Genomic DNA, 16,798 nt, shown 5'->3' on the forward strand with positions numbered 1-16,798 from the left:
TAAGATTTTTGTATCTCGACCACAGAGTGTAACAGTTGCCGCCGGGTAACACACCACAATGTACATTTTCTCTGCCACTGTCAGCAACATTTGTCATTAGGTCTTGTGTTGTTTTGCTTCGACTTTCATGAGAGGGGAAAAAAAATCATTTCTTATTTTTTTCACTCTGTGTTCTAACGCCAGACTTTCTGTTTTTCAGCACCCTTCATCTTCATTTCCTCCCAGCTGCTAACCAGACATGAGGCTGAACTCTTCTGCCCTCTTCTTTAAAGGAATAGTGAGATATTTTTTAAGAAGTAGGATTCTTTACTTTCCTACAGAGAGCTAGCTAGATGAGAAGATTGATATCACTCTCATGTCTTTACTGTGAGCTAGAAACACAATTTAGAGCTGCAACTAACAATTAAATTCATTATTAATTCATCTGTTGCATATTTTCTTGAATTAATTGAGTCGTTTGATCTATAAAATGTCGGCAAAATGGTTTTAAAAAAAAGTCCAAGACATCCTTAAATGTCTTGTTTTGTCCTAAAATAAGAAGATTGATATCATTTTCGTATCCGTATGGTAAGCTAGAACTACAATTTAGAGCTACAACTAACAGTTCAATTCATTATCAATTCATCTATTGCACATTTTCTTGAATTAATTGAGTCGTTTGATCTGTAAAATGTCGAAAAATGGTTAAAAAAAAAGGAGAGCTGTCCTTAAATATCTTGTTTTGTCCCAGAAAACAGTAAAAAATCTAAAGATACTGATTTTACTTATCAGTGATAATTAAAGAGAATATTAATTTGTATTATATAATATTCATTTAAGAAGCTGAAACTAGAGATGCTGATATTTAAAAGCGAATAAAAATGATGACTACATTTGCTGTCGATCGACTACTTGACTAATCCTTGCATCTCTACCACAATTAGCTTAGCATTGTTTAGCATTGTTTAGCATGCCATTTTCATGAGCTAATTTTAAACTCTGCAGCTATATTAGATTAGAATCGCTCCCACAGTACAGAAAACACTATGGAGAGATCGCTAAACTGCACATTATCAAATTTAGAGGTCAGGGTTAGGTGAGGTAAGTGTATATAAAAGCATAAGTGGCCATCTTTCCAGTCGTTTGATGGACATAAGAGGCCTGTCTTAAGGGAATGGAGGAGGTAGACAGTTTGATTATGGAATATTGAATATTCATGGATCACTTTTGACAGGAATATGAACCACAGTCGAGGTTTCCAGCACTGATGGCAGTAAGAAAAGAACTGACTAATGCCGGTCTCTCGCTGACACATACTGTAATTCAATGTCAAAAGGGAACAGATGGACCTGTGACATGAGCATTACAGACGAAACATCTGGCTGCCTCATTACAGGCAAACTGGATGGTTAGAAAGGCAGAATGATGCAGTCTAATGTCCCAGTCTTACTCTGTTGCCATGTTGTGTTTAAAACAAACCTGCGCTGGACTTCAACAGGAAGTGAAATAATGCCGTCTAAAATGAGTCCACACTGCCGCCTTAAGAGGAGGTTAGCAATGTTAGCGCTGTGAGATCGGGCCCTGCAGAGTGAGGTGAGGCTGGGAGTTAAGCAGCTGTATATGATGCCAAAGCTGTGACTAATTTCTGTAGCAACAAGATATAGTGTGACAGAACATTCCCACATTCCTCCTTTTTGGTAATTTTTCATCCAATATAACAACCGTAGTGGGAAAGGATCAGTGTAGGAAACCTGCAAGTTAAATGCAATTATCTCCAAATCGCACTCATAGTTAAAGTATGCTTAGAAGTGGAGGCAAAAGTGTGTTAGGGGTCATGTTGAGGTGCACAATGTGCTGTAGGAAAAAAAATAATGCTAGAAATAAATATCAATATGTGCAGATCATCCTCAGTATTTGCAGTCAATGATGTATTTCCACCACTGTATCAACTCACTGGCAGAGATACACACTCCTAATTCAATAAAATGTTGTGTATTTTATGCACAGTGTCCTCACATTGGAATGAAACTACACTGAAATTATTTGGAGTATAAAGGTACAAAAGCTGACTTTTTTTTATTCATAGCAAATGTTTTGTCTGTCTGGTCATAAAAGTATTGTTTAAAGACCTCTTTTCCCCACTTTAACATATTTATATATTTACTGTTGGACTTTTAAGACTTAAATGAGGCTTGTTAAACACACAAAGGAGCAGAATCTCAGAGTTTAAATGTATTAATAAGTCTATTTACACCGCTATGACCATTCATATTCAAGCCAAGAAATGCTATATAACACACTATGCTATAAATGCTATAAATTAGCCCTCACACATGAGTATCTTTAGAGAGTGAAAATAATGATGTTTTAAGGTGTGACGCTGTGGTTAATGTCTAGTTTACTTGATTAGAACTATGTAAAGATCATGGTTTGGGTTAAAATGAAGGAAGGAAAGATGGAGGAAGGAAGGGAGGAAGAAGGAAGGTAGGAGGGAGGGAGAAAGGAAAAGAGGAAGGAAGGGAGGACAGGAAAGAAGGACAGAGGAAAGGAGGGAAGGAAAGAAGGAGGGATGGAGGGAGGGAGGAAGGGAGTACAGAAGGAAGGGAGGAAAGAGGGAGGAAGGAACGAAAGAGAGAAGGAGGGAGGAAGGAAGAAAGGAAAAGCGGAAGGAAGCTGTGGTTAATGTCTAGTTGACTTGATATGAACTATGTAAAGATCATGGTTTGGGTTAAAATGATCACTGGAGACAAGTTTTCAAATTCCTTAAAGGTATGCAACCTTTGCTGTCATGGCAACAGCGAACACCACGATTAATTGACATGAGCAAGATTAAGTCTATTAGAGTTTCTAAATGTCGGTTTTGATTATTGCCCTGCCCTTCTACACACTGTGCTATAAATGCTATAAATTAGCTGCATGTTACAACCAGTCACCTTTAACACTACAACATGCTAATCAAATATACAATATACATAAATAATGAGCTTCATTTTCAAGACTCCTCAAAAAATGGATCCTCTAGGTGGTAATTAAGAGGTCTGAGATTAGCTGACACCCGTCTTATTAACACCTGAATCATTTAACAGGTTTTCTTGTCTGTAATATTGAGCTGTGATGTATCAGCATGTGTAAAATAAATCCATCCTTCTGGAGGCGATACTGTGTGTTGCACTGCTACTGCAAACCCATCATCATTGCCGTTCTGCACTTTAAATGTTCAGGCATGTTGGACTTCGGGGCACATCTCGCTCAGTGATGTCACACAGCGGTAGTTTTGCCTTCAGGTGGGCTCTAAATCACAGACTGGCACAGACTTGTGGTAAACGGGTGTGATTTCACAGCCATTTCAATTTGGCACACATAAAGGCACATGCCATTTGGCCCGATCTCAACTGACTGCTTGTAGGGCAAGAAAAACAAGCATGTAGAAACAACACTGACTGGCATGGTTGAATATACTATAAATGGAGAAGGTCTTTGCCAAAGATGTCAGCCTTAATGGTATGTTGTTTGATATATTACTCTTGAATTGGCTTTATTTCTTGGTGCAATTTAGTCGCAAAAAAGCAAGCAACCTTAATTCAACCTTCGTGTCGTCCTCCTGGGTCAAATTGACCCCGTCTGTTTTGACTGTTCCTTCTTTCCTTCCTCCCTCCATCCTTCTCTCTTTCTTTTCTTCCTCTCTCTTTCCTTCTTTCTTTCCTCTATCCCCCTTCCTTCCTTCCTTCCTTCCTTCCTTCCCTCCCTTCCTCCTTCTCTCTTTCTTTCCTGCCCCCTACCTTCCTCCTTTCCTTCTTTCCTCTGTCCTTCTTTCCCTTCTTCCTCTTCCCTCCCTTTCTTTCCTTCCTTCTTCCATCCTCCCTTCCGTCCTCCCTCCCTTCCTTCCTTCTTCCTCCCTTCCTTCCTTCCTCCCTCCGTTCCTTCCTTCTTCCTTCCTTCTTCCTCCCTTCCATCCTTCCTTCTTCCTCCCTTCCTTCCAACAGGAGGGTTAGCATGGAAGTTACAAAGTGCTTTATAGGAAGATGAATAGGGGAAATACATAAAATAAAAACTAGAAAAGACAAAGAAAAGAAGTGAGTTTTAAGATGCTCTTAAGAATATGCACTGATTTGGCTTCTCTGACACTTTCGAGAGTTGAACATTTAATCGTCAACCAGCATCACTTTCACTGTTAAGCCATACTCTAAATCTAGTCTCACGATACCAGACAATCGGAGATCTCTGCCAATTGAAGTCTGAGGTTTTTTAAAAATTCACCATAGTTGTTTGAAATGTGGTGAGAATGGCCTCTAACAAACCTACAACCCCTTACATTTTGTCAGCGGACACGCCTTACTGGAAAAATGATGCCCCCCCTTCTTTCTCCTCGGTAGTGAACTGCATGTCACCGCCCCAATATGAAAGGCCACACTAAAGACTTTTGGATTGGTTCTGCAATTCATGTTTCTTTTAAAAAATAAACTCTGTAATTGTTTCCACCCAGAATCAACAATGAAACCTGGGTGATTGTCCTCAGTCTAAATGAGCGAAGACACTGAAGAACTTGCGAGTCTATACAGCATCAAAGTGTCGGATTATCAGCTGATCGGTTTTGACAGTGTTTACTAACATGTGGCACGCCAGCAAGAAGAACAGGCCCTGGAGGGACATCGTTGCAAACACCGGCTGTTGCATGACCGATCAGGGTGTGACAGGCCGCCTGAAAGTTTTATCAGCATATCAACACTTCTCTGCTCTGTGTTCAGTGTTAATTGACCTTTTTTCATATTTTGACACACACAAAGAACTGCTAAAAAAAACATTTTCTGCTTCAGAAAACATGCAACCAGATGGACTGACTGATAAAGTATCAAATCTCTTACCTTATCTAGTTTTGCCTCAATCTCCACCACCTCAGTCTCCACCTCATCGATATTTGCCCTGAAAAACAAAAAGAGAAAGAATGCCTGAGTGTTAGTGAATGGCTGAAATAAATTCCATTAAGGTAATTCATCTCCTTGGAAAACAGCCACCCTCCAGTCTGCTTTTGATTTCCCACGTTCTCAGAAAGCATGACGGTGTGCCATAATCTGTGAGTGACAGATGGAGCTCGGTGGAGCCAAACCCAGACATGTTGGAGCAGCAACAGGGCGAGAATTTTGGTTGGCTTAAGTGAGGGAGTGAGACGCCGCCCTGGGAGCAGTTCAGCTCGGCATAAAACAAAGTGACAAGAAAAAGTGTCTACACAGTGAAGGGGGGGGGGAACACGACTGGGCTGGCTCATCCCAAATAAACCCCAATCCACCTACCCCCGACTGTCAACACCACCACCACTAATACCACACCCAATTGCATCTGGAGCCCCGGCCGCTGCTGGGAGAGGTGTGATTTATACCCAGCTGCATGATGTAGCCCTTAAAAACACCACTCCCCAACTTCTCCACAACTGATGTAAATATTAAGTTTGTGGATTACGAGCAGATCTGAAGGCACCATCTTGATGAGTTAATTTCTGTTGATTATCTGCTTCTGCTGCACTGAGGGAGCTCATGGTTTAACTGGAGTATAAATAAGATCTATTGCCAGTCTGTCATCTGATCAGTTCGCTTTTTTCCCAAAATGCACATAAAGAGGACATAGCATGCACATTTCCAGGTCTATATTTATAGTCTGGTGTGTATTTGCATGAGTTACAATGTGAAGAATCCTAATCTTTACTCTTTATCTTATACTGACTCTTTATGCAGCTCCTCTGTTCAGCCTCTGTTTGTAACAGGTCGTTTTAGCTCCTGTCTCTTTAACCCTCCTGTTGTCCTCGAGTCAAGGAAGGAAGGGAGGAAGGGGGGAAGGAGGGAAGGAAGGAAGGAAGGAAGGAAGGAAGGAAGGAACAGTCAAAACAAACAGGGTCAATTTGACCCGGGAGGATGACAGGAAGGTTAAGGCCCTACTTCTAAGATGCCCACTCTGTTCTGATTGATTAGAGCCAAAAAGCTATGTAAAAAAAACTGTCGTATTCTTTACTCTAAATATAAAATATAAAACTTCTCATATACGTCCTGATCCGATCTGAAAAATGCAAGTGGACAATGCAGCGCAACAAGGAGGAAATAGAGGAAACACTGTAAATGAAATATTTAGAGCAGGTTGAAGCTCTGGATTTTGACTTAGAAGGAGGCATTTGAGCATGTTTAACTTGGACATCCAACATTGTAACTGCATAAAAATGACAGAAAAATCACAAAAAGCATGATATGTCCCATTAAAAGCTAGTTCTCAATTTGGCATCAAGGGGATTGTGTTACAAGACACAGTGCCACATACACAGCAGGTCTGTGACGAGAGCATCTGTGGCATATATCGGCCACGGCTGGCAGGATATAAAACTTGTATCTCTGCCTGATCTCGTTCTCTCTGGCCTTGGGTGGATTAGCCTGCTTGGCCAGGCTGCGGAGAGCTCAAAGGACGAAGGATGGCACGTGCTGCTCTCATACTCCTCTCCACCCCCACAGCCTTTCCTCTCACCATCTCCTTTTATATGGAGCAGAGGGAGTGAAGCGGGGGGATAATACTCCAGAGAGGAAATATCTGTCAAAAGCTCCGATTCATGCCGCATGGAAACATACATTACCTAAATAATCAATACATATTATTCCACATGTGGACGTGTGTTGTTGTAACCTCATGTGATCTCCTGGTGAACGGCCTTCAGCCAACCACACCCAGGGTTAATCCTGCAGTGAGCAAAGCTGTTTTCATTGCTGATGTCATTTTTGAAACTGCACTTTTTTTTCATGCGATAATGCAGAGCTTAGCGAGCGCTCGCTTTTCAGGAGGCTCGTTCCTTCTAACGCTTTTCAGCTGCAGCAGCAAGACTGATCTTGAAATGCCATATGTTGTTTTAAATGTCTACATGTGACCAACACAGTTCACAATTGACCAGTTTAAATTGGAAAGAGGCTGTGATGCATATGTTCTGAAATATAATCATTATTTAATAGACCATAATGTTGGGTTTGTGTGTTTTTAACCTGCGGTCTGTCTTTGATAGGACACTTGACAAAGAGATTTTTAGTCTCAATGAGGTTTTCTTGGTTTAATAAAGGATGATTAATGCCATCAGTATTTACATGTGATCTTCCTGCTTTGATTTTATTTTATTGTGGTTGAATATCATCTTACAGAAACTGCAGACATGCTTTAAAAGAGGTAATTCATCACAGTAAACAATTAATTAACTCAAGATCCCCTCCTCAAAGACACACTTTGTCTATGTGCAGAGTTTTGTGGCAGATCAAATTCACATCATATTTTTAACATTGCTCTATTTACATAGTTGTTGTTTGGGGTCAATTGTTGTTTTATTCAACCAATAAGCTCATGAATACAATGCTGTTGGACAGCTGAGCCCTAAAGCTCAACAAATGAAGTGCAGTGGCTCTGAGCCTGGGAGTGGAAACGCCCCAACGGGCTGCAAGAATCATCTGAGGGTTCATGAGATGATTAACAAGACAGGAAAGAAGAAGAAAAAACATTCCTGCAACACAAAATGTTGTTTTTCCTGGGATTTTTCAGCTTCTCTCTTTCCCTTTTCTCTTGTCTACTTATTAAATATTTTAAAAACTATTCTAATTAAACAATCTAACACTCTTTGGTTAAACTGCTCACAGTTCATACTACAGCGCAGTTAAAGATCACTTTCACTATCGATTAATCTGTAGAGTATTTTCTTGTCGGTCTATAAAATGAAAAATGTAAATGGTGTTTCCCAAAGCACAAGAAGACGTCCTCAAATGTCTTATTCTGTCTCGACCAGCAGTCAATAATCCAGTGATAATCAATCTAATATCGGTGAAGACTTAAGAAACCAGAAAATATATTCATAATTCAGAGGCTACAACCAGTTTTACCGTCTTTTTCCTTAAAAATTGCTATTCGACTCATCATTCACACACAGTGGGTGGCTAGTAAGCATCAGGTGTCTGTAAAGGGTCACAGGTCAAAGGTTAGGTACCAGTGTTTTAGTGCTTTATAACCCTGCGTTAAACCAACCTAAAGCATCTTCATGTCAGTTAAAAGTCACATGTTTGTGAAAATTAGGTATCAGAGGCATTTCCACCTCACCATAAAGCGTGGGATGAACACTGAAACATTTAATTGTGTCACAATAAAAAGGTTGAATTTCAAAGAGAACTGACTGATGACACTAATTATAAAATCTTAGTTGTGTCAGTTTAAAAATATTAACGTCAGCAGTCAGTGAAGGCTGGAGACGACACTGTAGATTCAGCCATGCTTCTCCTGCAGAGTGCTGCTCTAAAGATAACTGAACCAGTGTGGCTCAACATGGTGACAGCCCAGCTAGCTGTTCCAGATGTGCGGGCGCCAACTCGCAAGACAGCTGCTCCCCCTAAACCCCCACCCCACCCCCCCCCCCCCCCAACTACCACCCCAATGCTCCAGGCTGTAACCCCCACTGCCCTGTCTCACTGCACAGGCCTCCCATAATGGATGCACACAGTGCCCTGGGCCCGTAGCCACGGCAACCATCTCCTAAGTGGGCCGCAGCGGTCCCTGATGTGCTTGTGAGTTGACCCCTTATTCACACCGCAGGGAGCAGAGAAGCTAAGTAGATAATAACACGACTCACAACAAGGCTACTGTGACAGGAGATGACAGTCTTCACACCATTAAAACCTCATTGGGAGACCGTTAAACACCAGAACTGCAAATCTGCACTGATTTACACACCAGTCGATAGTTGCTCTTAATGGCAACGGCACAATAAGTTTGTTACTTATCAAAGCAGATTGCAGTTTCATGCCTATTAGTGTGCAGGATTAGTCTGGGATATTTTTTTCTGACATGGAACAGTGCAGTTAAGTAGTGGTGTTAAAACATAAACACTGAGTTTGTGCTGAGTAAGCTGCAGCTTTGGCGGTTTCTGGCTAGTGACATGCTGACGGAGCGTCCAGGAGAGCGGCTGAGGTGCTATTTACTGGCCCAAAGTCCCAAAACACCTCTATTTCTCTTTAAATTAGGAGCCACCTCACATCTTTATGGGTTTCACACAATACTAGGCTGTAGTCTTTTTGAAAATAACATTTTGTCCATGCTGGTGTGTCAACTATGACTTTCACCTCATAGTGAAACGTTTCCATTATTCCAGTAAGTGTGGCTTGGCTGCTGTGTGAGAAGCTGGTAGCCGGGAGAGATGCAGCTGGGCACAGATGCCTCGGAGGGTTGTGTTTTTGGAGGGTGAATCGAGGCAGAGCAGCCTGGTGGGCTTGGATGGAGGATGAGCAGGTGGGATGCTGAGGACGGAACCAGCGCTGGGTCTAGGTAGTGACCCCTAAAATACAAACCCGACTCCCAAACCAATCCCAAAGTGTACGCCAGCTGGGGCACGGCAATTGAACCTACTGACAGCGGCCCCGCTGGGGGAGAGCGAGTTACCCAGCGAGTAATGTGTTGGTGTCAGAGCGCTCTCGTCTGTGTGCCAGCATTCAAAATGAGAACAGCTGTAGAGCAGACTGGAGGCGAGCTTCAAGTGATCCTCAGCAATCAGGAGACTGTTTGATATCAATCTGCTGTTTGCTCTTTTCTACACTCTCCAGTATCTTTAATCTCACATTAATTCAAAACCCACCACTGAAGGTTTCATCACTTTGGAAGATTTGGGAGGCTAAAGAGGGAACGGGAGGAGGGGGGGGGGCCAGAAGGTTGGAGACAGGGGCGGCCCTGTCTGTCTGAGGGCCCCATTGTGACAAAGCAACTTCCTGTCTGGAGAAATGGCAGCATTTTGTTATAATATTGATTGCTTTAGTGTCCTAATTGAGGCTGGATTGCAGGGTTGAATGGCTAACTGGAGGAAAGGGTGGATAAGGGGTGAAAGGGGTGGGAGGGGGGCTCCTGGAGCATATTCCCTTTAGCTACATTGAACAACAGCTGAGCTCCTAATAACCCTGCCCAGCTCTCCTCCTCCTCCTCTTCCTCTTCTCTCCTCTAGACCACAACATGAACTAATCAGTCCCTCCAGGAAATTTCAATCACAATAATTTAATGCAAATTCCAGAAATCTTGCAGAGGAGTTTGCAGTTTTGCTAAATTACTGCAACTTTTATGCATGAAATGGCCAAATCAACAGACCGCCTGTGATTCGGACCATTTGTCACATTTTCTGTTGAGGTAACATCATCATCACAGCACATTGCACGCATTCAGCAAGGTTTTTAGGCACGATTCAGGTGGAAGATGGAAGAATCTCACCTGCCAACAAAAATAACTGACTCTGATAAACAATTCCCAAATGTTCCCGAATGAAGTTTGCATTCAGTTAGTCAGAAGTTGATGCGTTGTTCAGACGGCTAAGATGGAAACAATCTAACTCAAACATAAACATGGACACTTTGGAAATTACACTATATTTGAATGGCATTACTGACTCATTTCATTTGGTGCTAATTTTAAAGTTAAAGTTTATTTAAAAAAGGCTTATAAGTAGAACTTAAGTAGAGTTTAAGTAGAGTAACTTTATGCCCATGGTTCTCATGTTTAGGGAATAAATGAAAGAATAAACACTGAAGTATAGTTGTTTCTGTGATATGCAATCATAGACTGTATAAAAGAAATGGACGTAACATCTGTGACGTCACCCATTGGTTTGTGGACTGCTGCTCGGAAGCCAATAGTTTCGAATCCAGGCAGCGCCATCTTGAAAATTTCAGGTGCATGCTGGGAAAAATAAAAACACAGATTCTATTTATATGGGCATGAGGCGGGGCCATGGGCGGAGCGGGAAGGTTGCAAGGGCTGGATCTCGAGGACATTGGTCAATCAACCTGTCAATCAGGACGTAGCCACACCCTAATGCATACCCTGCTTTATCGTCAAATATAAAATCAGGGAGGCCAAAATTTCACAAATGAACATCATAATGCATTGAAGAAGGCTTTAAACTAGCGATTGAGACCATAAACACATTTTGAAAACGTTTACTGAGGTTAGAAATCAAGTGAGAAGTTGGTGAATTCTCCATTGACTTGTATAGAGACGGAAGTCCTTTTGACACCAAAACGGTCGCCCCCTGGAGGCCTTTTGATAGAATGCAGCTCTAAGTTACTTCCGCGTTGGCCTCATTTCAGAGGACCGGAACTCCCCACCTGGTGATATGCAATATGTTCTTTTTTAATCAAAGGAAGTCATTGCCTATTTGGTTGTAGCTTTTTAAAAGATGCATTATTTTCCTTCTAACACTACAAATCGTATCGCAAAAACGCCACTCCAAAATCAAGCATTCTGAAAAATCCTGGAGGTACCGACTAATGCAGGGTCAAGATGGCACTAGCTCTTAAACACCTTACTTTGAACGTGTGCCCTCCACTCATCAAGTTGGCATCACATTTGCATCATCATACTAATAATTTCAGAACTACAATGCCCCATAATCTGCGGTAACCCAATTCTAATACGTTTAAGGTGCAGATGGAGTTCAAATGTCTCCAGTAATACCCTCTCCAACATGTGTTCAAAGCCCACCACTATTGTTTCATAAGCCCCGGGATTTTATTTCCACTTGAAAGCTTAGAGATGTTCCTCATACTCTCTGTCCTGAAAGAGGAGAGCTCAGCCACTCTGTAAACACTGCTCACATTTCTGCACCAGACTGTAATAAGTGCGAGCTGGTGTCGCCGCATTAACCTCAAACCCTCCTCGGCACACTTCTCTACTAATGGATCCACAGAAATGACGTGTCTGCTGCAGCAATAATTACTCATTTATGCTTCGATTACAACATGCTAGAGGCCTGAATGTTGCTGTAATGCATACATTCAGATGCATGTAGTAAACATATGGGATCCATCACAGGGTTAACATGTATGGCTCAGGACAGGTGCTCGCATCAGTTATGCCAGTGTGTGTATATTAAGGCTTGACTGGCTCTTCTACAAGTGGAGTATAGTCCGCAAACCCCCCCCCCCCACCTCTGATTGCCTACTGTGCCAAATACTTGTAGCCAAACAGCTGAGCGGCAACCATTCACCAAGCCCCGTTTCTACGGTAACGTTCATCTACCCTCGCAGACAGACGCCCCCCCTTCCCCGCAGCCCACCCACTCATTCAGCGGACTCAATACGGAGACCACCAACACTCCCACCAGAAGTATTTCCTCACAGGGGCCTCGTGTGTCTGATCTCTGCCACGTCTGTAAAGACGGTCTGGTGTCGAGTTCAGGAGAGGACGAGACCTACAAACCTGCGAGGTCACATTCTTTCATATGAGACTCCAAACCACTAAATCGATATCAGTCTACAGGAAATGAATCTGTAACAATGTTGTCATGTGATTAATTGATTTTAAGCAATTTGAAAGTGAATTGGACGAAACAAGACATGTGAAGATGTTAATTTGGGATCTTGGGAATTTGTGAGATGCTTTTTTTTTTAGCCCTTTTCAGTGGATCTTCTAGATCAAACTTAACTCAGTAATGAAGAAAAAAACTGATACACAAAAGGATTTCATGAATTTAATCCCTGCTGTTTTAGCCATCAGTGAATATAACGTGCAGAGCTGCAAACTGAATTTGATTCTCTCGATTTAGTGTAAAAGAAAATGTGTATGTACCTTGAATATGCTGGGTATGTAATAAAGTCTGCAACTACTTATTACTGCATCTATATTACTGCCACCTATAGTTTTTACTGCCATTTTTATAATCTCTTTTTTATCCAGTGTCTTTTATATGTCTCATTGTATGCTATTGTTTCTATGTATTATCAGCCACTGGGGATTCACAATGTCGTTGTACTGCTGTGCAATGACAATAAAGTCACTGAACTGAATTTAATTGAATTTTACATGCAGAAAAGATCATGTGGTCATTGATAATAATGTTTTAAATATCTTACATGAAGCAGATACAAATTAAATCAAACTGTCAGTTCGGGAGAGATAAAAAAATGAAGAATTCTCTTTACAGAAATCAAACATGCTCTAAAATATCCGAGCGTGTGGCCGACGTTGTGCCGGCTAACACTGCCAGGATGAATGCCAAAACCCCAAACTCCCCTTGGGGCCTCTCAGCGAAGCGGTGACTAAATTGACAGTGACTGGCCTAACCGCCACCTGACCGAGTCTGTCCTCTTGGAAAAGCCTAAAAAAACTGGGTCTATTTTAGCAGAAGGGCATGTGTGTGTACCCTCTCCCACGACAATGGGATGCTTCATAAATCACAGACAAGGACGGAGGCTCATGCAGGCCAAGAGCAGGAGGACTGTAAAAGAACCAACAGAAGCATAATGTATGTGAGATTTAGACACATTGAGTCTACAGTTAATCAAACAGGCTAAAATAGCAGAACTCCAACAGTGTGAAATTAATCTATTTGGCTAATTCTGCACAGTTTTGTTTCTGCATGCAATGAGAAACCTATAAAATACAAATTAGATTGGACAGGGTGTCTCAAAATAGATACAGTATGTGTGCACGCTTCATATTTTCAGCAACAATGTTTTCCGGCATTTTAGTCACTCACTCGCATTTCACTCGTTCAGACTCCGCAGCGAGTTCAGATTAGAATAACAAACATCTCCTGTACAAAGAGATTAGTCTGTTTGTTGTTTTTTTTCTTTCTTCTTGGTCTTTGCTGTTATGCATCAGGAGATTGTTGAAGCAGAATGAAGCGGCAGAAACAGAGATGATGCTTTAAAGGAACAGTTCGGCAATTTGGGAAGTACTGTAGACTTATTCGCTTTCTTGATGAGTGTTATAGGGTGTTTTCAAACCTTCGTTGTTTAGTCTTGTTGAATCATTTCTCCCCACTTTTTATGATTCATTTGGGCAGATCTGACACAGCGGTCGTACACAAGTTTGGATCAAAACCATTTAAAAAAGACCGTTGTTAGTGGAAGTGGTCTCGATTTTGTCCCAAACGAACTCTGGAACGAGTTTGCTTGTGGTGGGAATGTGATCTGACCCAACTACTATAGGACTAGTAACTCTGCAAGCTTGAACTAAATGGCTCCGATAGGCAGGAATGATTTGATTTACTGGGATGCAGACGAGAGAAATAAACAGTGAGAGTAAACCGAGATCCGACCTGGACTAACGCAAGTTGCATGTTAAGATATTTAAGCAGATTAGACCTTCGTCTTGTGTTTACATTCTTCCTCCCACACCAGATATAACTAACTAATGAATGACGGGAATGTTCCCACATGGCTTTTATAGTGATTCATTTTGGATTTTTTTTTCTTGAGTGAAAAGAAACGGAAGCAATGACACATCAGATTTACCAGCTCATCCACTGATTCAGACCAGAGCAAACTAACTACAGGTTTTAAATACGCATCTTTAGAATAAGAGGAGCCATACCACACTGATGTCTGATATCTGTATGATAAAAAAAGTCTATAGCTGGCAGTCTGTTAGATTAGCTTAGCATAAAGACTGGAAAAAGAGAGAAAAGGGTTACATCTAATTTGTTTAATGCCTTAAATATGTAAAATTGTGTTTCTTATTTGGGTTAATGTGCTGGAGTGATTTCTTGTCCGGGGTGGAGTGACTTCCTGAAGTTATGTCACTGTAAGGTTTTGATTAAATTAATGCAGGCTGGTCATCTTTCTTTCTTTTTTTCCCTCATCATCTCAGAGCGAGAACGAAGGCCAGACATCCCAGATGCAACACCAGGTGAGCCACATGTGACCCAGCACTCCCTAAATCTGTGCCACATTTGTCACAATCACAGCCTGAAGTCAACCAAGGAGTCTACCCTTATACCTGACAGCACGAGACTGAAACTGTGAAAACATACAGCATGTGCTTGCTGTGGCTTCTCTGTAAGGAATTCCCCGAGGCACAAACTGGTTTAGGGTGTCAGAATAACTTGCCGGATCTACATGTGGAGCCCAGCTGAGCTTCATCAGAACATCTCTCATCCAGAAAGGAGAGGGGAAAATCGAAAAAGGTGAGAGGTAAAAGAGGTCTGACTTTGCAGAGTCTGGCTGATGATACTTACTCCTCTCTCCTCCTGACTGCACAGCGACCTCTCCAAAACCAACACTCCTGGTATTTTTTTAACTGAAGGAGATATCTAGTCTGGCGGCGGGTAGAGCTCTCAACCTAAGAAGACCAAATCTGCCTGCTGTGGGTGAACTTTTGCCTGTCTGCTCCCTACACCACCTCCACCTCCTCCTCCTCCTCCTCCTCTTCCTCATCTGTCCCTGCCACACCCCTGCCAGCTCTCCCTCCCTACACGCTCGTGGGTTAACTGTGTGGTGCTCGTCTGTATGCTGCAGACCACAGCACATAAATCCTGAGAGACTGAACAGCCTGAGGGCTCGATGTGTCTCAGTTTACTCCTTAAAATAAAATGTAAAAAAAAAAAAAAAAAAAAGCCCCAAAAAAATACTAAAATAAAACAGAATCAAAAACACATTTGGTGTAAAAAGGAAAAAACAAGTTACCCACTCAAGCTACAAACAGACGTAACCCTTAAAATAAATCTATCGCATGCTTATCTGGTGAGGTTTTTAAATACCTGAGAGGACTGACTGATTAATGCTAGTGTTAAATAACTTTATATATGACCACTTGCATGCCAAAAATTACAAATGTTCAGAGTCTCCCCCATAATTTTCTACATTGAAATGACACTCAGATTTTTTCGAGACACTTTAACTGCCCAGTAAAACCAAAGGTAATTAAAAGAAAATCAGAAAAATGAATGATAAATAAATGTTACGACTGGTTTTACAGACTAATAATATGTAGCTGTGGTCATGATAACTCTAAATCATGTCAGAGGAGGACTGTATGACTTGTTATTATCCTGCATTTATTATTAGGGCCAATATAGTATTCAAGTAATTTTTAAAATCATTTATGTTAAAAGGGATTTTGAGTAGAGCTACACCGCTTGTTCAGTTTTCTGGTCTCATTTGGCATCATAAACAAGAGACAGTCAGTTGATTTGTCAGTTTTTGATCATCGTGAATCAGTTATAGAAGCCAGCTTTGAGAGTTTTTAAGGGCTTTTTAAGGGTTTGCTTTTAAATTACAGGGCCACACTTTTCAAAAACCAAACACAACTTTAAAGATCTACTCAACAGCGTTTTCGACGTCGCTTCGGCTATCTCACAAAATACACATTTAGGGTCCAAGGATGCAGCAGAGGCCAAAATATTCTGACTTTTAGTGTCTATAGTATGACGTAAAAACGCTGGATCCTATATTTCCCATTATGCCACTCACACATCTCCATATGCCCAGTTTGTTGACTTTCTATTGTTAGAAACATGCAGCCTGTATTATTTTTACGTTTTAGCCTCCAAGCCCGAAAAGGGTTACTTTGCGAGGCATCACGAGATCACGTGAGAATCCACCTCGTCAGGCTTGAAGTTATGCGCTTATGTTAGTCCAATCAGTGTTTTATGAGAAGCCTCGTTTGATCTTGTGAATCCAGCTGTATCCTAAGATAAGAGCATGACAGACGATGATAGACAGATGGTTCATCCAATCACCTGCCAAATATTGCCTGCCCTCTTTTTCCAAACAACTTCCAAGGAAAACTTCTGGGATCGTTCTGTGTAACAAACCATTTGGCATATAGTCAGCTTATGAAAAGAGATGCAAAGAGAGGCATGATCATGGTTATGTACTCTTAAAAAGGTCACAGCAGACCTTATAAAAGTGTTTTCACAGGCAGAGTAGTATGAGTAAGCTGGTCTTCATATGTTAAATCTGTTGGATATCCCTTTAAGGAAGGACATTTTCTTGTTTATCAGCTGCAGAAAGAAAAGCTTTCAATTATAATCAAATATTCTCTCTGCTGTTTCAGCCTCCTG

At 41.5% G+C, this 16,798-nt stretch overlaps 1 protein-coding gene across 1 annotated transcript in view; it reads right to left on the reverse strand.

The window, feature by feature from the left end:
- Window positions 1-16,798, reverse strand: part of LOC128356929 (arf-GAP with coiled-coil, ANK repeat and PH domain-containing protein 3-like) — an 89,299-nt gene that overhangs the window by 47,249 nt on the left and 25,252 nt on the right. Inside the window, exon 2 of the mRNA XM_053317116.1 lies at window positions 4,842-4,899. Within this exon, the coding sequence (XP_053173091.1) occupies window positions 4,842-4,899 (58 nt within the window). The remainder of the gene's footprint in view (window positions 1-4,841; window positions 4,900-16,798) is intronic.

The sequence above is a fragment of the Scomber japonicus genome, chromosome 4 (genome assembly GCF_027409825.1).
Source record: "Scomber japonicus isolate fScoJap1 chromosome 4, fScoJap1.pri, whole genome shotgun sequence".
Classification (NCBI taxonomy): Eukaryota; Metazoa; Chordata; class Actinopteri; order Scombriformes; family Scombridae; genus Scomber; species Scomber japonicus.